The 27,410-nt window shown below is 36.2% G+C and overlaps 1 protein-coding gene across 1 annotated transcript in view; it reads right to left on the bottom strand.

The window, feature by feature from the left end:
* Nucleotides 1-5,051: 5,051 nt before the first annotated feature.
* GNAI1 (G protein subunit alpha i1) overlaps nt 5,052-27,410 on the bottom strand; it is an 83,764-nt gene continuing 61,405 nt past the window's right edge. The window contains exons 4-8 of the mRNA XM_030307843.2: nt 24,524-24,681; nt 20,615-20,743; nt 14,589-14,718; nt 13,016-13,169; nt 5,052-7,097 (exon numbers count right to left, since the gene is read on the bottom strand). Coding sequence (XP_030163703.1) covers nt 6,907-7,097; nt 13,016-13,169; nt 14,589-14,718; nt 20,615-20,743; nt 24,524-24,681 — 762 coding nt within the window. The 3' untranslated portion in view covers nt 5,052-6,906. The remainder of the gene's footprint in view (nt 7,098-13,015; nt 13,170-14,588; nt 14,719-20,614; nt 20,744-24,523; nt 24,682-27,410) is intronic.

Below are 27,410 nucleotides of genomic sequence, written 5' to 3'. Positions count from 1 at the left end.
CACATTCTTAATTTGAACAACAACTGTCTCTTGGCAATGGCAGTGTTTCCACCCACTTTGTTGGTATGGGAGCTCAGGAGGATGGCCGGTAAGTCAAGGAAGCTGGAAATATTTGCCTTTCTATATGGTGCTTGAGAAGCTTATTCACACAGTAGGACTGTCCCAGGGCCCTGGTCTGCATGACTGCAGCAGATTCCTGCCAATGCACATTTGGGTGTTCCTGGACTTGATGAAATGTGTCTCACAACTTTTAAAGTAGCTAAAAAATCCAAGTAAATAATAGAAATCACAACAGACGCCAAAGCAATAGTTATTGGTTAAAGGAAAAATGCCTGGGAAACAGGTCAATGGAGTTTGTGACATAGAAAACTCACAATAGTTGGGGCCCCTGGGTGGCTCACTTGGTCAAGTGACTGACTCTTGATCTCAGCTCAGGTCATGATCTCAAGGCTCATGAGTTCAAGCCCTGCATCAGGCTCTGTGCTGACAGGATGGACCCTGCTTGGGATTCTGACCTCTTTGCCCCTCCCCTGCTGTACTCTCTGTCGCTCTCAAAAAAAGTAAACTAAAAAAAAAAGAAAAAGAAAACTTTGATAGAAAGGCATTTTAACTATCATGGTACAGTTTCATAAAGCAAGTACAAAAAAAAAAAAAAACTTTCCAAGTTAACTTTAAAATAACAGAAATATCCCATATCTTTGGTTACATGAAAACAAGAGAAGTATCCTGAGGCTGAATAACATAAAGAATATAAAATAAAAAAGATGAATTTTTCTCCTCCTTCACATTTTCCATTATATCAATAGCGACGTGAGATACTCAGAAGTTTTAACTATAAAGATGAAGCATGATGTTTATTTTGTTTTTGAGGCATTTCATCAAAGGCTCATAGGAACAACCATTGGTCAAGCACTGATTAGGATTTTAAAGTTGCCCCCAAATTAATTTTTTTTAACGTTTATTTATTTTTGAGACAGAGACAGAGCATGAACGGGGGAGGGTCAGAGAGAGGGAGACACAGAATCTGAAACAGGCTCCAGGCTCTGAGCTGTCAGCACAGAGCCCGACGCAGGGCTCCAACTCACGGACCGTGAGATCATGACCTGAGCCAAAGTCGGCCGCTTAACCGACTGAGCCACCCAGGCACCCCAAAGTTGCCCCCAAATTAAATAGTCTTTGTAATCAACAGTAAATTTATTTACCACGTGCTAGGCTCACTTCTAAGTGCTTAACATGCATGATGAACTTATTAAATGATGACAACCAAATTAGTGGTTTGGTTAGTTAATCCTTATGTTTTCAGGCTGATAAAAAGGAAGCAAAAAAAGGTTAAATAAATGGCCCAGAGTTACCCAATGAATAAGAAATAGAGCCCAGAGTTGAATCCACACTGGATGCTAGGGTCCAGGCCACCACCACCACCACTCTCTACTTTTCTCTACAATAGAAGACTAGGCAGTGAAAATAGTAACATCTGTAACATTCATTACATTATTAATGAAATTCATTTACACAAGGTACCACGGTTGGTTCTACAGACAGGGTTAGGGGTTAGGGGTTAGAGTTAGGGTTAGGGTTAGGATTAAAACATCTAAAACTGTTCATACTCTTAAGTAGCTTTGGGATGCCTGGGTGGCTTAGTTGGCTAAGCATCTTAACTGTGGCTCAGGCCATGATCTCATGGTTTGTGCGTTCAAGCCCCTGGTCAGTCTCTGTGATGACAGCTAAGAGCCTGGAGCCTGCTTCGGTTTCTGTGTATGTGTGTGTCTCTCTCTGCCCCTCCTCCACTCATGATCTGTCTCTCTCTCTCAAAAGTAAATAATTAAAAAAAATTGTCTTAAGTAGCTTCAAATCAAATGGATGTTAAGATAGCATAAATACCTTTGGTATAAGATATAATAGGTATCATACTTTTTAAGTTTTTAGTTCATTTTTATTGAGATATGTAACAAAACATTATATTAGTTTTGGGTGTACAACATAATTAGATATTTGTATATATTGCAAAATGATCTCCACACTAAGTTTAGTTGACATCCACCACCTTACATAATTGCAAATTTTTTTTTCTTGTGATGAGAACTTTTAGGATTTACTCAGACTTTCAAGTATGCAATACAGTATTAACTATTATCACCATGCTGCACATTATATTCCCATGACTTTTTTTATTTTTGTTTTATTTTTTCATGTTTTTTTTTTTTATTATTTTGAGAGAGAGAATGAGCAGGAAGGGGCAGAGACAGACACAGGATCCAAAGGAGGCTCTGGGTTCTAAGCTCTCAGCACAGAGTCCAATGCGGGGCTCGAACTCATGAACTGTGAGATCATGACCTGAGTCGAAGTTGCACGTTTAACAGACTGAGCCACCCAGCTGTCCCTCCCATGACTTATTTTATAACTGGAAGTTTGTACCTGTTAAAAACTTCTTTCACCCATTTAGCCTACCACCTTGCTACTGGCAATCACCAATCTGTTCTCTGTATATATGAGCTGCTTTCTTCCTTTAAAAAAAAAAAATCCACATATAAGTGAGAGCATGAAGTATTTATCTTTCTGTCTTATTTTACTTAGCACAGTGGCTTCAAGGTCCATCCATGTTGCTGCAAATGGCAAGATTTCTTTTTTTATGGCTGAAAAATATTCAATTGCATGTATATACAGCATATTTTCTTTATCCATTCATCTGTTCAGACACAGATTGTTTCCATATCTTAGCTACTGTAAATAATGCTGTATTGAACATGGGATGCATATTATCTTTTTGAATTACTATTGTTTTCTTCAGATAAATACCCAGAGGTGAAATCACTGGATCATATTATAGCTCTGTAATTTTTTGAGGAACTTTGATACTGTTCTCAATAGTGGCTTGTACCAATTTACATTCTTACCATCTGCACATAATCATTTTTTCTCCACATTCTCACCAACTCATTATTTCTTGCCTTTATGATAGCTATTCTAACAGGTGTGAGGCAATAGCTCATTGTGGTTTCGATTTGCATTTTTTTCTGATTAGCGATTTTGAACACATTCATGGACTTGGCCATCTGTAGGTCTTTGGAAAAAATGTCTGTTTAGATACTCTGCCCTTTTTAAAAATCAGATTGTGTGATTTATGCTATGGACTTTTAGGACTTCTATATTTCCAATATAAACCCCTCATCAGATGATTTGTCAATGTATTCTCTCATTCCATAGGCTGCCTTTTCATTTTGTTGATGGTTTCCTTTGTAGTAAGTAGCTTTTTAAAAGTTTGTAGTTCTAGTTGTATGTTTTTATTGCCTTTAATTTTGGTATCACATCCAAAATCTATTGCCAAGCCCCATGTTAAGGAGCTATGGTTTCTTCTAGGACTTTTAGGGTTTCATGTCTTGTATTCAAGTCTTCAATCCACCTAGTTATTTTTTGTGGATGTTTTATAATAGTGGTTATTTCATTCTAGACCACATATGGCAGTCTAGTTCTCCCAACACCATTTATCATGGAATGTCCTTTCCTCATTGTATATTCTTGGTTCCTTTGTTGTAAACCAGTGGACCATAAATGAGTATGTTTCTGAGCTCTCTAGTCTGTTCCTCAGATGCATGTATCTATTTTTATGTCCATACCATACTATTTTAATTACTCTTTGTCATATAGTTTGGAATCAGGCAGCATGATGCCTCCAGCTTTGCTCTGTCTTATGTATTTATAATCTAAAAGAGTGTTTAGATAAACTCAGATGTTTAAGAGTGGGGATAAACTTACACATTTTCTAGAAATAAGGTAGCATTCTCAAGAGTTCTACAACAGACATGAAGTTGAAGTGATAGGTTTGACACCTTGATTTGGTCTTGGTCAAGTTAATTAACCTCTCTGAGCCTTTTCTGATCTTACAGATCCTTTGACATTCAGTAAGAACATGCGCATTTTGAGACTTTTTCAATAAGTGATTGAATCTGAATGAATTTAATGAAGCATATAGAGTCCTTTAAACGGATACTGAAATGAAGGGAATTTTAGAAACCAGAACAGCTTTCATAAATTTAGGGATGATAACTGGGACTATGACTGGTTCATTTTGGGTCACATGCCTAGTGATGAGAGACCAGGACTGGTCAGGTTTGATCCTATGCCAGGGAGGATTGGCAGCCCTACTGGAACCATGTAGTTCCCCAAAAAGCAGACTAAAGAGATGACAGGTGAATCTAAAAAAGGTAACACAAAAGTCCTAATAAAAGTAACATTACTAGATATGAATGAACACTTCCCATGTCCCATGGATTGTTTCAAGCATATCTCACACAGTATGTAGACAAATACTTGGAGGAAGGCCCAGGCTATGCACGAAGTACTTTTAGGATGTAATGTAGAAGAGGAGTGGAGACATAATGAAGTGGGATCAGATAGTGGATGAGCTCTGAATAGGAGGCAAAGTTAAACTTGGTTTTATTGAAAAGTCAGAGCCAATGCCCTGATAACACAATTAGTTAGGATAACTAGCCTGTATGAGAGAAAGGAAAAATGGCAAGTGGAGAATTTAATTAACAAGCCATTTCATGCAGAAGTGAAGCAAAAACCTACATTTGGTAGGTGGTAGTAGGAATGGAAAGGAAAAATAAAAACTGGCAAGGCATTGGAAGACTAGAGTTGTGAGCAAAATGGTGGCTTATCAGAGTTGGAGATGAGGGCTAAAGAGAGTTGTAAGTGGCTAAAAAGTTGCCTGTTGAGGCACTGAAGAATGATGGTACTGAGTGGCTACACTGGCAAAATTAGGGGGTAAGAACTGGTTTAATGAACTGGTAAGAACTGGGAGAATGATGATGAATGTGGTTTGGGACATATGGACGTAAGAGCAGGCAGTAAATTCTCAGAAGGGGATATCAACCAGGCAGTTCTAAATGTGGCACCATATCTCCTGAAGAAACTTGGGGCAGGAAAAACTCAAGATTGTGGCAATGAAATTGCAAAAACATAAAGAATAAATGGGCATTCCATAGACTGATACTTAGTAAATCCTAATGTCAAACATGTGTTTAGTCAACAGGTTTGTAAAATTTTAAAAATTTAAATTTATTAGGATTTATTAGTAACACAATTACACAGAATAAAGTTCAGGAATTCACCAATTATGGTCACCAAGATGTGCTTCTTTGTGGCTTTTTAAACAGTATTTCTCAGGATTCATATTTATTCATATAGGTGAATTTCATACATAGCTTCACAATAAGGATGTTACAGGTCTTCCATCAGTAAAATTAATGAAAACATCTTTCATGAAAGGCACGTAAAGAATCTAAACTAACACATTTAAGAAACTGTGATAACTTTGAATTTCTTTACATCACAAAGAAGAAAAACAAATCCCCAAAATATAACAGATGAAAATGTAGTCTGTGGTTACCCACACCCACACACACTTCAAGAAATATACTTCAACAAAATGACAGCACGTAACTAAGAAACTACTTATCCACAAAGCTTATTGAAGGACCTTTTTCAAGATGAGTAAAACAAGAGAAGTAGGGTAGGGAATGCTGTTCATTTTGTTGAAATGAAGTCACAGAGACACATCATGAATCATGAAAAGAAATGACTATCAAAGTCCAATATCTAGCTGATATGTAACACTTATTTGAGCATACATAAAATCACTGACTTTATTAAATACTATTACTCATTTTCTAAGTGTAATTGCCCGTTTAATTGTCAGAAATAATAGCACAATTTAAAAAGAAATAATAACTCAAGCAAGTGGTGGAAATTTGAGTAAGAGAAAAAAGTAATTTTAATATATAGTGTGATAATTAAATTTGAAAGTAGTTACATATAGGAATCTAAAGCTTGCATTAGATCAGCAGCTGAATATTCAAAGATCTTTCTTGTTATCTTCCAAATAAGGAACTATCATGTATGCTAGGTACAAGGGATTTCCCAAAGGAAATACACAAATGAATGTCTCAAAATTCATTATGCTGACATATTTTTACCCACAAAATGCTCTCAATCCACCTAAACTTAGTTATAAATAAGAATGTAGTTATTTAAAGTGTATAAAAATTAATCTGGCATCACCTTTAAGGAAATGCATGAATACCATCCAAATATTAAAATTCAAAGTGAAAACAAACCAACTGAATAAAAATTAAGTGTTTATAGTAAGTCTGAGAGTATAGCCTCAAAAACCTGAAATTTCAGTTTTTCAAACCAAATCTAATGTAGAATTAGATCAGCATGCACTTTTAGAAGAAAAATTAAAATGCATACAATGTTGATATAACTGATCCAAAGGCAGGTATATTCATCCTCTTAAGAACATTTCAATAAAACACATTAAATTTAAAGAACAAATCATGTTATTAAAATAGTCTGTGCAATGTACAAATAACTTTGTTAAGATTACAAGTATACATATAATCAAGATAAGGGCTGCAATGTTTCCTAATATTAATTACTGTACTTAAAAATTTACAAGACATGAACATAAATAAAGCTGTTTAAAACTGGCAAACACGGTAATAGTCTGTCATTCAGTACAAAGTACTTAGTATTTCTGTTTATTACCAAAGCCATCACGCTAGAATAAGTTGCCACTCTTAAAGCCTAAAAGTAACGTGGAAAACAAAAGTTATAAATACATGTATACATACATTTGCATATTTACACATAGGCAGAAATCATCAATACACTAGAGTCGAGCATTAACACTGCCCTTAGTTTCCCACTGCAGGACCACCTCTCACATTTAAGAAAGGTCCTTCTATTACTTTCAGTTAAAAAAACACAACAGAACAACTTTGGTCAGGTCCCAGATACATCTGCTGTATACTACATTGTGTTGCTGCAAGACTCTAATTTAGAGAGATCCACACAGAAGTACTCATTTGGTTTGAAAATGCATTTTACCATTACCTGCAAAATTTAGAAGAGACCACAATCTTTTAGATTATTTTTTATGATGACATCTGTTACAGCATCAAAAACAAACTGCACATTCTTCGTATCTGTGGCACATGTGAAGTGGGTGTATATTTCCTTTGTGTCCTTTCTTTTATTGAGGTCTTCAAACTGACACTGAATATACGCAGCTGCCTCTTCATATGTGTTTGAGCCTGAGATGGGAGAAGGCAAGAAACATACGGCGAAAAGTTAAAATGAGTACACATCTAAGCAAAAAGGACCTGAAAATATTGAAATCAGTTCCATACATATAAAATATGCGGATTATGTCACTGTATTTTTCCTTTTAGAACAAGAGGAAGGCATTCCTCTAAATGAAAAATACCCAATGTTAATTACCTTTCAATGACTCAGTTACCCTTAAAAAAAAAAAAAAAAAAAAAAACACAACACACCAAAAGCATGGTATTCTTGGCTCCCCGGGGTCTTTGTTCCTGCCCAATCCAAATGCCAGATCTTCCTTTTTCTTCCCTTTTATACTCGACATCCCAACACCAAACCAACTCCCTTCCCTGACGGTGGTATGCTATTTCATTTCCAGCCTAGTGGATGATCGAGAAATTACCTGGTTGAATGGTAATCGGTATTTTTTATTCCCTTTCCTCTATACACATTAATTAGCATTTGTCACTTTTCTTTATTCAAAAATTGTAGACGGGTCTACAATGTGGTTTACGGCCATGAGGTTAAAAACTTCTGAGTAAACTGAGTAAACTCCAGAAATGGTCCGTAGCTAATGAAAATCACATGCACATGCAGCAATAGTTTCTAGGCAAGCCCTTGACAGACCTACCTACCTATGTTCATCATTAGACATATAAAGACTGTTAATAACAGAACTTGTTAGGAAACAACCCAAAAGTTTTGGTATATCTATACAATGAGCTGCCATACAGGAATAAGAAAGGAGAATAAAAGGACTATTGCCACATACAACATGAATGTGTTCCATAAATATACTGAACAAATGAAGCCAGACACAAGAAGAGTATATACTGTAGGACTCAACTGATGTTGGGAAAAAGAAGTTGGAAAACAATGCAAATTAATCAACGAAGACAAAGTCATAATAACTTGGTGTGTCAAGGGTGGGGGCATTTGTTTAGACTGGGAGGCATGATGGAGTTTCTGGGAACCTGGAAATAATGCTGTCTCTTGATCTGAGTGCACATATCTGTATCTTCCCTTTTTAAAATTTCAGTGAGCTTCACATTTATCCTAAATGTGCACGTATGTATATATTTTATATGTGTACATACATGATACTTCAAAAACTGTATTTAAAAAAAATTATTAGATCTCTCTCTTGCAGTAGTAACACAAAATTATTTGCTGGGCTTTCAAGGTCCTCTGTTACCCAGCCTGCTTCGTAAAGCTATTCTGAGATCCTGTGGTCCACACCTGTAGCTTACTCTGTGTCAGCAGAACTCTGTGTTATATAACCAACTCCCACCTGGGACCCTGCTCACAGAACTCTACCAGCTGCTTCACCAGCTACTGCAAATGATGCTGCAATAAACACGCAGGTAGCACCTATCTTTTTTAAGTCAGTGTTTTCATTTTCTTTGGAGAAATTTCCTGAAGTAGAATTGCTGGATATTTCTAATTTTTTTGGAATCTCCTTAACAGTTCCCACAGGGGCTGCGCACCAAATTACATTTTCACCAACAGGGCAAGAGGGTTCCCTTTTCTCTATAACCTCACCACACTTGTTTTTTTGCCAGTACCTATTCTAATTGGTGAGGTGGTAGTTCACTGTGGTTTTGGTGTGCATTTCCCTGATGATTATAGAGATTCTGAGCACCTCTTCATGGACCTGTTGGCCACTGTAGGTCTTCTTTTGGAAAAATGGTTCTTCAGATCCTCAGCCCATTTTTTAGTGGATTGTGTTTTTTGCTATTGAGTAGTAGGACTTCTTTATATATTTTCAATACTAACCCCTTATCAGATACATAATTTGCAAGTATCATATTCCATTCCATAGGTTGCATTTTCATGTTGTTGGTTTTCTTGGCTGTGCAAAAAACTTTATAGTTGGATGTGGTACTACTTGTTTATTTTTGCTTTTGTTGTCTTCACTTTTGATGTCCGATCCAAAAAATCATCACCAAGACTAACATGAAGGAGCTACTGCTTATATTCTTTCAGCAGTTTTATGGTTTGAGGTCTTTGATCCATTTTAAGTTAATTGTTTGTATGGTTTAATATAGTGGTCCAGTTTTCCCAGAACAATTTATTGAAGATACTATCTTTTCTTCATTGCATGTTCTTGGCTCATATGTTGTAATTTTTTGATCACATATGTGTAGGTTTATTTTCTGGGCTATTTCTCACATCTGTGTGTCTATTTTTGTGTCAATGCCATAATGTTTTGATTACTATAGCTTTGCAACACAGCTGAAAATCAGGGACCCTGCTGTCGCCAGCTCTGTTCTTTCTCAAGATTGCTTTGGCTATTCAGGTTCTTTTGTGGTTCCAAAAAAATTTTAGGATTGTTTATGCTATTTCTGTGAAAAAGAATGCCACTAGTATTTTGAGAGGGATTGCACTGTATCTGTAGGTTGCTCTGGGGTAGTATGGTCATTTTAACAATATTTTTCTAATCTGTGAACATGAAATATCTTACCCTTACTTTTTCTTCTTCTATTTCACCAATGCCTTGGAATTTTCAGTGTAGAGATATTTTTTCTCCCCTTCTTACATTTATTCCTAGTTATTTTTTTCTTTTTGATGCAGTTGTAAAAGGTATTGTTTTCTTAATTTCTTTCTGATCGTTCATCACTAGTGTATGGAAATGCAAAATATTTTTGCATATATACCGTGTATCCTGCAAATCTACTAAATGCATTGATTAGTTTAACAGTAGTTTAGTGGAGTCTTTATATATGTATACATATATATAGATGTTGAATAATATGTATATATAATATAATCAAATAATACTATGTTGAATAAAAGTGGCAAGAAAGGGATTCCTTGTTTTATTTCTGATGGGTTTCCTTGTTTTGTTGAAGTATGATGTTAACTGTGACCTAATAAATGGCCTTTCTGTTTTGAGGTACATTATTTTGAGTTTTTAGCATAAATGAATGTTGAGTTTTGTCAAGTGGTTTTTCTGTATCATTTGAGAGGATCAAGATTTTTATCTTTAACATTTGCAAATCAATATGATATATACCACTTTAACAAAACTGAACTACCCTTGTGTCCCTGGAATAAATCCCACTATATCACTATGTAGAATTCTTTTAAAATATTGTTGAATTTGGTTTGGTAACATTTTGTTGAGGATTTCTGCATTTAAGTTCACCAGGGGTACTGGCTTGTAATTTTCTTATGCCATCCTTGTCTAGTTTTGGTATTAGGGTAAAATGCTGTCCTCATAAAATGATTTTGGAAGTGTTCCTTTCTCTATTTTTCTTTTCCAAGAGCTTTAGAAGGACTGGTATTAATTATTCTGTAAATGCGGGTAGAATTCATCAGTAAAGCCATCTGGTCATGGACATATTTATTGAGAGGTTTTGATCATGAAGTAATTGGTCTGTTTAGATTTTCTGTTTCTTCATGATTCAGTCTTAGGTTCTAAGTTTCTAGGAATTTTTCTACTTTTTCTAGGCTGTCAAAATAAGTTTATATTTTAACTCTTTCAGGTGGCTAGCAGACAACCATATACTTTACAAATCAAAATTGAGTTTATTGGTACTCTGAAATTCTAAAGCAATAAACTGTGTCTTATTGACAGATGTTAATGCAACCTGTCAGTTAAAAATATGTTTTGAGAAAAAAGCTTCTTGAACAGAGTGCAGAGCTTAACTTGCTATATATATTATGGGTAGCTAGACTGCAAAATGCTGAGAACTAAGATACATGAATAAACTCATGAGTGTATTTCTCAATCTGATTTTAATTCTTAAGAATGGCAAGGATGTGGTGAGAAGGTAATAGGTATTTTCTAGATGTGATAGAACCGTCATGTATAAAGGCAAGTATGATCTGGTTCAAGAATGAAGAACTGGGAAGGATTGGTAATATAATTGAAAGGGAGATGGAGGAGATTTGAGAAAACAGTAACAGGAGTTTCGGGTGTTAAAAAACACGTATATGTTCAATAAGCAGCTGGAAACGCAAGCCTGAGGCTCTAGGGAGAAATTAGAGTTGACAATGGAATTCAACATGGTGAGGAAAAACATGACCATGAAAGCAGGGAGCGCTAAAAGATTACAGGTTGCAGATGGAATGTGGTGAAATGCCAACATATTGATATTTTAACAGAAGAGGTGCAATAAGAGCAGGCAGAGGTGGAGATAAACCCACCTCTGCCTGCCCCTACTTTAGAGGCTACACAGGCAGGAATTAAAAGTGGAGGTTGCAGCAAGAAGCAATGGAATCATGACTTAGAGCATGTAGTGAAGACTTTACATTCTAATCCTGATATTGGCATTGTGAAAAAATTATGCAATACTCTCTGTGTTCAAAGATTGTGAGATCACGGATTCTTAGTATCTTGACAACATAAGAAATATCCTTTCTTGGCTGATCTGAAATCCCTGTAGGTATGTGATATTTATGGATTCATTTGGGCAACTCTGGTAATATTAGAAAAAAGGCTACTTCATAATAGAAAATGATAAAAATAAACTGAAAGATGAAAGTAAAGGCAAAACTGAGCCACCTTGACTCTGGATAACTTCAAACTCAGACAGGACTACACATAGTTTTATTCCTAATAAGCACTAAAATGTTTCTGAACAAGGTGACAGGATACAAGGACTTTCAAAAAGAACACGGGAAGTTTAAAAATAAGCAACTGTGTGAAATTTTTTTGAATCAACGTATGGGAGTACACAAAATGACCTGTAATAATGAATAGTGTGATTATACTTATCCAAGAATCTTCCCCTTTGGTTCTAATGAGAATTTAACTCTGGCAGTCTGGTTGTTAACGGGCTGGGTGCAGGTGCGCCCATAGACTTGGGTTTGGATTTAGACTGTCCTTGAGCCCCAGTGTTCTCACCTGCATGAGTGGGATGTAAGAGCACTGAAATCATAGGGCTGTTTTATCTTAGGCCTGTGAAAAGGCAGTAAATACTCAGTGTACTATTAATATACTCAATACAAGACTACCTTTGTGTTTATAATGAAACAAATTCTTGAGACTTTAAAAAAAAAAAAAGGATATGTCAGGGCAACTTGTTTTCAATTAGCTAAATTAACCAGACTCTTCAGAATATTTGGGTTTAGAGACCATATAAACCAGTGGTAGTCAAACTCTCTTTGAGGCACAGAATCTTTCTTCCTCATTAAAGTAAAATCTTATTCAGAAACCTAATATGTAAAACAGAGAAACAAAGTCACCCTGCTTTAATAAGAGAGATGCTGTGTGCATGGATAGGGGAGGGAGGGAAGTATCTTTAGTCCCTGTACCTACTTTTCAGTAGCAGCCCAGGAGGTGCTCTAAGGAGCTAAACTAAAACCAAGTTTTAGCTCAACTTCTGATTTTACAAATGGGGTACTGAGACCCAGATAAATTAACTGCCTTGTTCAAGATCAAAGAGCTAGTTATGGAAATGCCAGGACCGCATCTCAGGTCTCCTTTTCTAAGTTCAGGCCATTTTCCACAGCAGGCGAATTACAAGACCATTAACAGTCTCCTTACCAGTGTTGGGATTACTTGTCAAACTGTGTGACTCCCCTGAAAAATAAGTGGTTCGCGGATTCCTTCTTCATTCATAACCCTTATAACTACAGTTCATGTTCTTTTATAGTAACATGCAGCTTTTTTTGTGTGTAAGAGTACATCCGTCTTTGAGATTAGACCGTGAACACAGACTGGTCTTATTTACTGTGCATCACACATACCTGACAGAAGATCATCATAAAAAATTACCCAGCAGCTTTTCCATTTGAATATGTTATTTCCAATAATCTTAGCTACACCTCAAGGAACTACCTGTACGTGAATGCAGTTTAATAATTTTAATTAAAGGTGATCTACAACTGAAATCTTGCCTTAGGGGAACTTTAGTTAGAAATATATGACTTGACAAGTTATCCACAGAAAGTAAAATACCTGCGTATTCTGGATAGCATATGGTGAGAGGGCTCTTTTTGATTTTTTCTTCAAAGAGATCCTTCTTGTTTAGAAAAAGTATAATAGACGTATCTGTAAACCATTTGTTGTTACATATGCTGTCAAACAACTTCATGCTTTCATGCATTCGATTCTGTAACAGGAAAGAATACAGTTTGTCACAACAGGAAGGGTTTTGAAAGTATTACTTTTAAAAAATAGTGTTATCAGAAGAGAGAGCTCAGTCAGCTGAAAAATAATGTAGCACAGAAATACATTCCCGCCATTTAAGAACAAGTATTGATTGCAGGGGAGATGAATGTGTACACTACTCATCACTTTTTGCATTCAACCCATACTCGCACAGTGCCCACTATGTGTCACTGTACCTGGGAACACCCTGCTGCAGGACCCTGCAATCTAGAGACACCAAGTGTGAACATTCAAAAAGAGATCTCACTGTTACAAAGTTAATGGAAGCTTCTCCATTAAAAGATAAGTAAAGGTTTTTAAAAATTAATAAATTGAGCAATTAGCCCAACCCTCTAAATATAATGGTGTGTTAGGGACAGAATCGTCCACTCCAGTTTCCTGTTCTTCTAGTATATGTGGTATCAAAAGGACACTGACAGAAAGGAATATGTGATGGTGAACTGCACTATAATTGCACGTGCCGGATTTTAAAAATACAAAAGTGACATTTTGATCTCTTTTTCCCCAGTCTGTATTAAAGTTAACTTAGAATGACAGTGCTCTGAGGCGCCTGGGTGACTCAGCTGGTCAAGTGTCTGACTTCAGCTCAGGTCATGATCTCGCAGTTTGTGGGTTCAAGCCCCGCGTCGGGCTCTGGGATAATAGTTCAGGGCCTGGAGCCTGCTTCGGATTCTGTGTCTCCCTCTCTCTCTCTCAAAAATAAAGACTTAAAAAAAATTTTTTTTAAATGACAACACTTTAGGAGCGCCTGAGTGGCTCAGTCAGTTGAGCATGTGAATCTTGATTTTGGCTCAGGTCTTGATCTTGCGGGTCATGAGTTTGAGTTCAGGCCCCGCAGAGCTTGCTTGGGATTCTCTCTTGCCCCCTCTCCCTCAAAAATAATAAACAAACATGTTAAGGATAAAAAATAAAATGACACAACTTTAAATTTCTATATAAAAATATTTTCCCTAGATTAATGGTACATTGCAACACCTCTGAAAATTACACGGCGATAGCAAAGTATAACATGGCTTAAAGATTACAGAGCTGGCAGAAATAACAAGTGAAGAAAAATGAGCCTTGGACTATTACAGGAGTTAACTTTACTTTTTGTCACTTCCTAGATAGCAGATACAGGAAATGCATAATTAAACATATCGGATTGAAGGGAGATTAACTCTCAGTCTTTTCTTATTCTTGGGGTCCCTCTGTGCTTCTTTACCGTACTTCCCTTTCAGAATATACAAAGAAGAGCCAGAGGAAAGAGCCTGAACTTTCAAATAACTCACGCCATTAGCGAGAATTACTCAAGAATTATTCTCAGAAAAATCCTTGGCAGTATCTCCAGCCCTTCATCTTTCACAGTGGTTCTACTTGCCATTTCCTCATCTTCGGCTAGAACCAGGTCATAGTCACTCAGAGCCACACAGAAGATGATGGCGGTCACTCCTTCGAAGCAATGAATCCACTTCTTCCGCTCAGATCTCTGTCCTCCCACATCAAACATTCTGTAAGAGAAAAAAGGAGCTGGACATCACCTTAAATGTTAGAAAGGGGTTCTAGAATATCATCAAAAAAGCTCCAAATTGCAGGGGGAATGTGGGATGGGAGGAAAGAAAAGGACATTACACGGGAGGAAAATGATGTCACAAATTGGTTTTCGCAAAGGGAAAAAAAAGTCTGGTTTTTAAAATTTTTGATTGAAAACAAAGCTCAAAATACCCTCAAAAAACAACACATTCATTAGCATACGAGAACACTTAGATCAGAACATGAAAGCAGATACAAATGAGTGGACTGCACTATGAGTAAACACTGAGAAGTCACAGGAAGCAACTAGGGAACGCAGAGATTAGAGTAAATTCAATTTGCCAGAGTCACAGAACATTAGAGGCAGAGGACATGGTCCCTTCTTCCCACCACAAAACGTTTTGTTTCTTTCAGAGGCTAAAAGTAGGACTCTGACATAAAGGGGAAACCTCATTTCCAGGTAAGAAAATGCTGAGTGAGCAAGTGACACTTAGCTGGGGCCAACAGGTGGCCTAAATTAAAAAGCAAAGCCAAGGTATAGGAACAAAAATAAGAAATAGAAGACAAATGGGTTTCCTTACTGAATAGTCTTAAAAGTTAGAGGAAAAAACCCAATTTTTATACAATGTTTAACTGTAGACTATTGTAGCCTGGTGTACAAGGTAGTAACACAAGCAGCATACAGAAAATGATCTGTTCATTTTTTTCTTATAAGAATTTATGAAGTTAAGCAAAAGTTGAAATGCACATAGATTGTTATGCAACCTAGAAATAACCACTTATATAATGGAAACACTATGCAAACTGGTGCATTTTAAAAGGCTCCATTCATCTAGATGGTGCACTAATTAAAATAGTCCCTATTTAATTCTCAGGCAAAAAGAATTTCCCTGCAGAATAGTATTGGCCTATAAAGCAAATCGGAGTACATCAACTAATATTGTTACTTTTATCATTATCTCAATGCCGTTCATTCTATTGGGTTAGCTAGTGATTTGTTCCTTAAGTATGAAATATAACAAAGTGATTCTACCATACAGCAAATTAAAATGGGTTTAACACACAAAAAGGAGAGCTGGTAATAAAGATTAAATAACAACAAAATAAAAGAAATTAAAATGATTACCCATTTGTTAACAAAGAATTTGAAAATAACCTTACCAAAAAGGCTTTATTTACTTTAGGTAACTTCTCTGATCCAATGTTACATGTATCTTGACCACTCAATATAAAATAACAAGCAAACCCTTTCCATCCCATCAGACATTTTCCTTCTGTGATGGTTGATTTTGTGTGTCAATTTGGCTAGGCCATCATACGCAGTTATTTAGTCAAACACTAACCTAGGTGCTTCTGTGAAGGTATTTTACTGCTGTGCTTAACATCTAAAATCAGTCGTCTCTCAGCAAAGAGTATCCCTGATAAGGGGAGAGACCTTATCCTATCAGTTGGAGGGCCTTAAGAACAAAAACTGAGGTTTCCGCCAAGGAAAAGAAATTCTACCTCAAGACTGAAACATCAGTTCCTGTCCAAGCCTGCTGTCCTGCCCTACAAACTTGACACTTGCCAGGCCCCGTGGTCACGTAAGTCAATTCCTTGAAATGGACAACCCTGACGTTAGTACTCAGAGTGGGGTGCTGCTGTAACCAACACCTAAAATGGGGGAAGTGGTTATGGAATTGGATACTATGTAGAGACTGGAACAACCTTGAGTTACTACACAATAAAAGCCCAGATTGTTTTGAAAAGATGGCTGGTTCGAAACAGACATCTAAGGTAATAATTCTGGAGATGCTTGGGAGTGAAAGGATGGCAGAAAAGCTTCGATCTTAGAGGATATACATATATCATTCATGAACATGATGTTAGATTTTTTGATGAGGTTCCAGAAGGAAATGAGAAATGTGTTACTGGACACTGGAGCAAAGGCAATTCTTGTTGTAAAGTCGCAAAAACTAGGGCTGGCTGTTAAGAAATTAACTTGAATGTTGGCTGAGGAAATTTCCAAGCAAAATGTGCAGGGTATGGCTTTGGTTCACCTTGTGGCTATAGTAAAATATAAAAGGAAAGAGAAACTGAGGCAGGAACCAGGGAAGAAGCCCATGCGTCAAAGGCCAAGGAACACCAAGGATTTCCAACCACTATAAGAAGCAGGAGGAGGCAAGAGAGGATTCTTCCCAAGAGCCTTCAGAAGGAGCACAGTTGTGCAGACATGTTGATTTTAAACTTCTAGCCCCCAGAATTATGAAAGAATATATTTCTGTTGTTTTATGCCACCGAGCTTGTGGTAATTTGATATAGCAGCCCTAGGAAAGTAATATATCCCCCCTACCTTGTTGTATTCTTTGTTATAGTGATTATCACCTCCTGAACATCTGAACATTTATTTATCTCCCTTCTTTGTCCTACTTCACAAATATTTGTTGAATGAATGCATGAACTATGTCTACAGAATATTTTAAAACACCTTCAAGCAATAATAGACTAGCTTTACTACGTTAAAGATCCACGTCTTGCGAGGCACCTGGGTGGCTCGGTCAGCTACGCTTCTGACTTCGGCTCAAGTCATGATTGCATGGTTCATGGATTCAAACTCCATGTCGGGCTCTGTGCTGACAGCTCAGAGCCTGGAGCCTGCTTTGGATTCTGTGTCTTCCTCTCTCTCTCTGCCCCTCCCCAACTCATGATCTGTCTCTATCTCTGTTTCTCTCAAAAATAAACAAACATTAAAAAAAAAAAAAAAGATCTAGGTCTTCCAGTTATGCTGTGGGAATGTTACATATAAAAAGGCTTTTTAACTTATAATCAAGTAATTTACAGAAGAAATCTCTAAATATATTCACTTTAGAAATGAATAAACTGATACTTCTCAAACTTCAGTATAAATCAGACTCACCAGGTGAGTTTTCTCAGGTTTCTTTTAGGGAGAGAGGGGAAAGTACAAGGGGATATTGAAGATCATGATATGTTTTTTTTTTTTTTTTTTTTTTAATGTTTATTTTTGAAGGAGAGACAGATAGAATGTGAGTGGGGAAGGGCAGAAAGAGAGGGAGACACAGAATCCTAAGCAGCATTCAGGCTCTGAGCTGTCAGCACAGAGCCCGATGTGGGGCTCAAACTCACAAACCATGAGATCATGATCTGAGCTGAAGTCAGATGCTTAACCGACTGAGCCACCCACGCATCCCCCCCACTTTTTTTTTTTTTTTTAAGAAAGAGTGCAAGCCAGGGAGAGGGGCAGAGGGAAAGGGAAAATCTTAAGTTCCACTCCCAGCACAGAGCCCAAAGCAGGGCTCAATCCCATAATCCTGAGACCATGACCTGAGCTGAAATGAAGAGTTGGACACTTCATCAACTGAGCTACCCAGGTACCCCCAAGAAGATCCTGAGATGTTCTGACATTCTCAGACTGTCATCTGATAGCACAGTGATCAACACTCACTGGTACAAAGCGCTGACCGTATGTGCACGTCAACCCTGTAAATACACTCCAAAACCCACTTTACATTTATAGTACTATATGAAAGTAACATAAATTTGTCTTATAATTTTATAATAGAAGGGATGCTTTAATTCTGTATTTGGCAAAAATATTATAGTAAAATTGCTGATTCCTTAAAAGCAATATAGTAGTCCACAGAGACACTTTCCACAAACACTCACAGAGGTGATAAATATATTCTAAAATTATTGTGCTTTATTGCCTCATTTTGAATTTAATTCCAATCATACCAAAATTAAATGAAACTGAAATTTTACATCAGCCATTCATTAAAATGAGACAATGAATTATAATACAAAGCACACAAAATTCAAGAGTTCCCTGTAGAATTATTCTAAGTATATTTCTGCCCTCATTCTTCTGAGACTCAACATATAAAAAGCAAAGTTGGAACCATATGTTTACAATGATAGTAATTTAACAGAACCCAAATCCAAAATAAGACAAAGTTTATCTGAAGTTCCTGACAAACCTATGTTTAAGGCAGCAAGTGAAAACAGTAATGAAACACATCCTGTGAAATTCTACCTCACCCAAGGAGACTAAAGATAAAGGGACTTCCTGGGGGGTATCATGGTGAGAGAGAATTTACAGAATCTCAGCACTTGCTTGAGGAAGAAATGACAACTTCGAGAAATTGAGGGTAGAATGAAGAGCACGGTCAGGAAAGCGAATGTTTACGATTAATCTAACCAACACTGAAAGTGAATTTTGTACAGATTCCATCAAGTGCCACATGACAGACTGCACATTTAGCACTGTGCCTTCCCACTGACAGAGCTCTTCCCTCTACAACGTTCCCCTGAGAGGCAATCACCCCATTTATGTTTATACCTCCAACAGTGGGCCAGAGTGTAATACCTTCTGATAAGACTCTTAACCAATCGTCCTCTTTACCTAATAGGGAAACTTAATTCAAGTATTCTTACTTGCTAACCCCCAACTCCATGCATTTTCTCCTCAAACTACATTTGTTAGAACAAAGCCATTATCTGAACATAATGATTTAAGTTTGCTTTTAAAATATGGTCTTTAAAACAAAGTAAACAAAAAAAAATCTGAATCTAAGGTAAAAAAAAAACAAAACAACAAACCTTTGGAGCCTCATTCTGACAGTGAGCTTCCTTATTTTATAACTTTAAGATAAATATGACAATAGTTCTCAGATCAGACATATCAGACTATTTAAATATTCATGTTTTACTATTCCTGACTTTGGTCATTTAATATCCTAAAAGTAGTAAACAGATGAAAAGAAAGTAAATGATTTTGATAAGAGCTATTGCCAGCAAGGAAAGAAGTCCAGTGACCGCTTCAACAAAACTTTACCAAGTATTAAAGTACAAAGTTACATGGTCAGATAGACTAATTATGATCTGTAATTCTCTTTTAAAAAGGCAGGGCGATGTTTGGATTTGGGTTTTTTCTTTTTGGAGGGAAGCTGCCATGGAAAATTAAAATTCAATTTTAGTTTGCTGGAAAACTCAATTACATGAACCACTGAATGTAGAATAAATCAGTGACAAGCGGTAATAAAAAAATGTATTTAAGATATTCAGGGAAGGAGTCAGAAGTACAGTTGCATATAGGTAACTACTTTCCACAACTTATTTATAAAGAAGCTCACCAATATATTTGTTTTTTTATCTTTGACTACAAATCTTTTTTAGATGCTCTCAGAAATCCTGCTTTATTATTACTATTTCATTTCAGATCACTAGAGTTAACTGAAGCAAAGTCCAAGTGGTTTTTTCATGCTTTAAAAAAGAGGAACACAGGTCTGTAAATCTGAATGTAATGTTTCACTGAGAGTCCCTGGGTCTGGTCTGTCACGACCCGAGTGGACTGGACAAAGTGAGCATTTCCAATGGCTCCAAGTCTGTGCTTCTCTACTCAATATTCATTACATTCTACATTAAACGAACATTTTTCAACCTAAAAAAGTACACACGTTTGCATGAATAAGAATTTTCATGAAAACTTTTAAAAAGGTACCCTTCACTTTTAGTATTTCCATAAATAAGCATTTATTCAATCAGTAATTTTTTTGTGAAGAATGTAGGACAACACTTTATAATATCAGAGTAATATTTTCTATTCAGAAATAAAAGTCAAAAACTATTTTTATTTAAATCACTTTGAAAAATCTAGGCAAAAGAGATTGCATGGCCATTTTTTCTCAAATAAAAATACAAATATTCCTTCTAAGAATGTTTGTTACCCTCTTTTACCCAAAAATGCTTTGTCCAATAACTTAAGAAAAGTTTTCTTTTGTAATTTTTAGCTCAGTTTTTAAATACTTTTACCACTTTTTTACTAAACAAGGTGTTTTATATCTAAATTTGTAAATTATATGCTTTGCAGCTACTCACTTAAAATGAAGATCTTTGAAAGTAAAATGGGTTTCAACAATTCCTGTAGTTTTCACTCTAGTTCTGAGAACATCTTGTTGAGTTGGAATGTAGTTTGGTTGTGCTATTCTGTCCAAGTCATTCAAATAGCTGAAAAAATAAACAAGACAATAAGCTAATCGTTAATACAGCCATTAAAGATCTCCTCAATCAAGGAGTAAAACATTTTGATGCATGCAATATTCAAATTACTGGAAATCGTTACATTTCTCAGTAATAAAACAATTTAAGTTTATATGTTCTATTAACACACTGAAATGAAAACGTTTATGTAAGTCTCCAGCCACAAAGCTCTTTTAACACTTTTCAAGTGTTGTGTTCTTTGTTTCCTAAGGACACTAGTCATTCTCCTTGTTGGAAACAAAACAGAGTAACAACTTCTTAAAAACCACACAAAACCAACTGTACACTACAAGTTTGTTTCTTAAAATTCTTTACTGCACATTTTTTATATAGCACTGTGTTTATTTTCCAGACATTACTCTTGAGGATTCTGAGACTCTTACACTTTTAAGAAACTAATGAGTAACCTCTAGTCGAAGGCTGAATTCAATACTGTTCCTTTTCAACCAGCCTTAAGTTACACATAGGAAAACAGCACACATGCTCTTTTACTCTGAATTTTACTGGCTCTCTAAATCAATATTCGTATTTTACTTCTCACTGATTTTAGTCACCCACCCATTCAAAACTGTCTGCCAATGATGCCAAATATGTTGTGCTATTCAAATGTAGCAGTGTCATACCACTAAATTATTCTGTGTAAATTATCTCATGCCATTTTATATAGTAAATAATGTTGTAGAATGTCCAAATAGAGAGAGATTAATGTGAACCTCGGTGGTTAAAGAAGCATTCATGGGTGGTGAGGGGTTTAAACAGAAATCTGAATGATGGGACAGAAAAAAAAGAGAATGCCATCCACATGAGGAGAATTAGTAAAACAGTATGGAGACAGGAACAGTCACATCTCGTTTCTCAGAAAGCAAGGCCCCTAGGAAGGGTGATGCAGAAATTCAAAAGAGAAGTCTGGACTTAATCCTAAGGTCAGCTGATCATGGGGACCATCCCTACAGTGTCTTCTAATAGCTGAGAGTAATCAGTGAATGACGATTTAGAAGATACATCTATGTTTATTACAGAGAGGCACTAACTACTGCAATGTTAATTGAGGTTATCCTCTGAAACTGTTCCTTAGCCATTTACAACAGGTCTTGCGAACAAAAGGAGCTTAATAAATATTAGATTTGTAGACATGGAGGTCAAAAGCTATCCAAACACTGAGTAATCAAAAATGTTTTAAAGACACTTAAATATATGTATGTGATACTAGAATACAACGAGAGAGGACACCTTGAGTTATCTGTATTATTTGCTGAACTTAAAAGAATCTTATTATCTTACTGCACTGGTAATAATCCCCCAGTACTTATCTGTGTTTTTAATTCCACATATATAACGTTATGTATTATTGTAAGAAAATCTAACTTAATAAACAGGCCATGGCAAGATTTTACTCATTGTCCCTTTTAAGTAGTGTTACTCTCACTTAAAATGGGCTTTGATTACTCAGATCCATTTCTTTGCTTAAAACTGCTTCAGAAATTGCCTCTAAAGATAACGCACATTTATATTTCAACGTGACAAATAAGAAAAACCGGCACTATGAAAAACTCCAATCGTTTTAAATGATCACAAATTTAAAGTAAATTGGTGCTTGGACAGTCACAATGGGCAACTTGGCAGCCCCCCCCCCCGCCCCACCCCCCCCCCCCAGTCAAAAACTCAGAAATCAAGATGCACTGTAACCACTGTGGAGGAGAAAATTTCTGTGACTTCCTTCATTCTTGGAAAATGGCTCCATTATTGCCATCTTAAGGTCAGAACCACTAGTAATGAACTACTGGGGAGACAAAATGGCTTATTCTTCTCAGTGCACTGTACACAGGAGACAAGCCGTGGCCATTAGACTGCAGGGGTCCAGGAAGTACCACCATATGGGGAAACACACTTCAGTCGATTGTCCCCGAGAAGCACCCCTTTACTACTGAAAAAGCTCCCCTTGGTGGGCTTGGCTCAGAGCACTCTTCTCAACATGGCAGGGATTCCCATTTAGATCTTTCTGCAGGTGCTCGTGGTGCTAAAGCAAATAATATGGTGTAAGAGTTATGTTCTTCTGTAAATAATTTTTTTTCTAATTTCTCTTCTACCTTCTGTAAAGTATGGTTTGTTAGTTCATTCATTACTAAACAAAGGCACAGTGAATGACAATTATGTGTCAGGCAATGAAGAAAGAACATACGGTAAAAGCAGACCTTACTGAATTTACAGTGTAGTGGCAGAGGCAGGAAGTAAATAATTTCAACAAAAATACAAATCAAATTACTTCAAAGTAAATGTAAATCTGTCAGCGTTCTGAAAAAAAAAATTTTTGTGTACTGTAAGTATATAAAACAGGGAGGCAAAGACCTAATCAGTGAGTCAAACTCACTGAGGACAAAGAGGACACCAGTGGAAATACATATTCAGTAACATGTGACTTATACATGTATAAAATACGTACATATTAACATGTATGGTGTATAGAGTGGCAAAGCATTAAAAACACAGACCAGAAAATAGAGCATGACAAAAATGGGCATGGGTTGCACAAAAATGTCTATTATTTACTCATCTGCACTAAACTACTCATGTGACACATACTGAGTACTCTGATGTGTAACCAATGACATGCGACGTGGTGATCAGGAAGAGCCATACCCAGTTTGTTTTTCACTGTGAAGTATGTGTATTTACCTAGATCTTACTAATACCCATCATCTTCTATCTTATTCTCACTTGTGTCCCTAAAAGCCAACAGCTCTTTCAAGAAAATGGAACAACTTTGGGAAGCAAAATGAGTGCAGAGCACATGTCTGAAGACCAATCAAGGCCATTCATACCTTACATTTCTGCTGAGTATGTGTGTCAAATAATGGAAACAAATACTTGATTTTTTTGTCAAGTGATCTGCTAGATCACCAAGCAGAAAACTCCCTGACCAGGTTTTATCACAACTTGCTTTATGAACTGTCTGTGGCCACCATCCAAAAAAATCAGGGAAGATTTTTCTTACAAAATACTGATGTCTAGTGCAACAGGGAACATACAGTTGATAATTTTCAAGTGTAGAGCTACAGAAGATATCTTGGGATCACCATATACCCCTTCACCATACACACAAAGTGCCTGTCACTGGATGAGTAACTCTTCTCAGGCACTATTAGTATAATGAAAAGAACACAATCAGGGTTGCCTGGGTGACTTAGTCATTGAACTTTCTGACTCTTGGTTTCAGCTCAGGTCATCATCTCACAATTTCGTTGAGTTTGAGCCCCGTGTCTGGCTCCACGCTGACAATGAGGAGCCTATGTGGGATTCTCTGTCTTCCTCTCTCTCTGCCCCTCCCCCACTCATGCCATCTTTGTCTCTCTAAAAATAAATAAATAAAACTTAAAAAATAATAAAAAGAACAAAATAAGTTACCCTCCCCTTGGGCTAGTCCCAGGAAAACTAGAGATACACCCAAATTCAGAGTGAACTTTGTGAAGTTCCAATTACTTTCTTGGAAATTCACTGGAAAAAGTCCATTCTGCATGTTTCAATTAGAGTTACATAAGCATGAGTCTCTTGAGACACTTCTGAAGGCAGAGAAAATAACTGCAATGCTATCTACACACAAAAAATAAAGTTTTCAAATACTGTCATCCTGAATATCCTGAGTTTTACAAGAATGTGTCAGCCAATTCTGCAATAGCATTGACTTGGAGGTATATTTGACTTCCAAGTAATTATTCATGATAGTTTAGTTCTAAAGTTACGATTACTTACTATGCTGCGGAATCATTAAGCTGGTACTCTCGGGATCTGTTGAAACAGGCCTGTACACCACTATCTTTCCACAATCTCTTTATAACTCCGGCAAGTTCTGCAGTCATAAAGCCTTCTTCAGCGGCTCCAGCAAGCACAAACAGTTGGCGGGCATCATCCTGAACATTCAAAGACCATTTTTTTTTTTTTTAAGTAAAGAGAGACACATTACAGGTTAAAAGTACAAAGGGAGGCATTGCAGATTATAAGAAAAGTGCAACAGTGAACTTCCTTTGTTTTTCATTGGGGTCAGAACTTAATTCTCTATAGCACCACTTAAAAAACTGGCTTAACTAAAAGAGTGTAATCTTCAATCCTGAGTCTATGTTTTATAATATCAGTAACAGCTATCAAGGCACTAGGAAAACTGGAAGAATGACAGACTACACTTACAACTCAAGAGGGGACCCATTAAGTGACTATTCACGATCTCTCACAGTTTTTTGTGCACTGATAATGATCAGTTTTGAAAACAGAGAAATAATATATGTGTCACCCCTCCCTCCCAAAATGTTTCTAAGAAACACACTAACACCATTAAAGATTATTTTAAGATAGAATCTAATTAAATGTTAGCTTTCTGATCTTCTTTATACAAGGAACAGATTTAATTCAGAGAAGGGAGAAATCAATGTGGAATAGGCAGTTTCACATAGAACTATTTTCTCAGATTTTCAGGAGACTATATATATATATATATATATATATATATATATATATATATATATATATATATAAAATCAATGGGCCAAGGGTGGGGGGCAGGTGTTTGCTCATGCAGGCATAGAAAAACACAAAATAAACACAGCTATGAAGTAGAAATACAATGCATACTGAAGACAGCATGCAAAATATTTTAAGTGAAGGAATGCTGTGTATAAAGTTAATTAAATTTTCCTTACGTTTTGAGGCCACAAATATTTAGTATTAAGATCCACAGGTAATCAACCACACTAGTGCTGTCCAAAGGAAATACAACATGAGACACTGATATACTTCTAAATTTTCTAATAGCCATATTTGTAAAAGCGAAAGAAAGGTGAAATTAATATAATAAGATGTTTTGTTTAACCTCTACCTAAGATAACATTTCTACATGAAATCAAAATAAAATTATTGGGATATTTCACATTTTTATACATATTTAGTGTTCAGAATCTGACATTTATTTTTACAGACAGCGTATCTCAATTCAGATGAGACATTTCTAATACTCAATAACCGTATGTGGGTGGAGGCTACACTGCTGGATAACAGCAAAACAGTATAAAACTGGATTAACTATAGTTTTCAGGTAAGAACATAGTTAATCTAAAAACAGGGGAGATATGAAATTGCTATCTTCATAGAGATTCTCTGTAGCCTAAGACTTACAGCTTTACATTAAGTCAGTGAACAATCCCTAGTTTTTCTAAACAAGGGGCATTTTCCCAAAGTACTGCAGTAAATGTTTATGAAGTGATGACACACATTATAAGGTATACAGTAGAGAAGCCATTTGGTGACACAGGACAGCAAACGTATTAGCTGACAGTAAAATTCATTCTGCTGCCAATTTGTGAACCTTTTTCTTTTTTTTTTTTTTCAGATAGAACCCATACTGAAAAATAATTAAGTATCTCAGCATGGGAACATATTATTCAAGCATATGTTTCCCTTTTTAGTAAATCACAAGAGAAATGCATGCAAGCAAGTAACACATGTACAATAACCTTAATAAAACCCAATATAACATGGTTTCAAGTTCATTCTTAGCACCATTTACCTAATTACAGTAAACATTCAGTTTTCCAAATAACTGTCTATATATGAGAAATTTCTAAATTTGGTCATTGTTATTAAACAACATCACACAGAATTTTCTCCATCCATTTCAGAAAAGCACTTTTCACTTAAGTAGTTTTTAATGAGCTTTCATTATGATATATTTATTCAATTTCATTAAAATTTCTTGACAGAAAACACTAATGCCTTCTGGTATGGGTCTTAAGATCACATTCTCTTCAAACTGTCTAGGAAGAAGCCTGAAGAAAAAGACATGAGAAACTCTGGAAGTGTACTTATAAACTGTACTGTTACATTCAAAAATGTCTCTTCTTCACAAAATGTAAAATAGCCTCTTTTCCTTGAAAAACTAATTAGAATATTCACTACCATGTCATTAGGAGGACATTCAGAGGTCTATCAATTAGACCTTCTGGTAATAAATTTAAACTTATTTAAATTTATTCTTATTCTTAAACTTATCTTATTCTTAAACTTATTCTAAAAGTACTTTAGAAATCATTCTACCTAAACTTTTGTTTTGTATAAAAAGACTCTGAACACAGAGTGGTTAAGCAACTCATTTGATGTTTCACAGCTAACCGGTCACCCAATCACACACATCAGTCAACAGCCATTGTCCAAGACAAGATAAATGTTAAAACTACAGAATGATAACAACAATCCTACCTGGCCATGGAATGAAGTCTTTTCAAAATGTATGTAACATAATGTTACCTAAGAACATTTAGAACGCTAAACATGGGTGTACCAAAACCATGTGACATAGGGTCGAAAAAAGATTGGGATTGCTAAAGAGTGAAGTTTAGTCAGAAAGGATACAGGTGAGTAAAGCAGCACAGGCACTCTTTTGTGTGTGTTGAAAGAAATGTTATTTGCCAGGCAATTATTTGTGAGTAGCAAGGAAAAATCCTTGGATGTAGCCATGTTTAATATGTTTTCAAGCTACTAAGACTTAAATGAAAATAAGATGGCGGAGAGAATGTAAGTGCCTCTTTATACAACTGTGTGCTCTGGGAACTCAGGAAGAAGTTACGCAAGGCTTTCGTGTGAAGGGACTTGG

Source organism: Lynx canadensis, chromosome A2, assembly GCF_007474595.2.
Source record: "Lynx canadensis isolate LIC74 chromosome A2, mLynCan4.pri.v2, whole genome shotgun sequence".
NCBI lineage: Eukaryota > Metazoa > Chordata > Mammalia > Carnivora > Felidae > Lynx > Lynx canadensis.
Note: the sequence above shows the minus strand (reverse complement) of the source record. Positions and strands in the feature narration are given on the sequence as shown.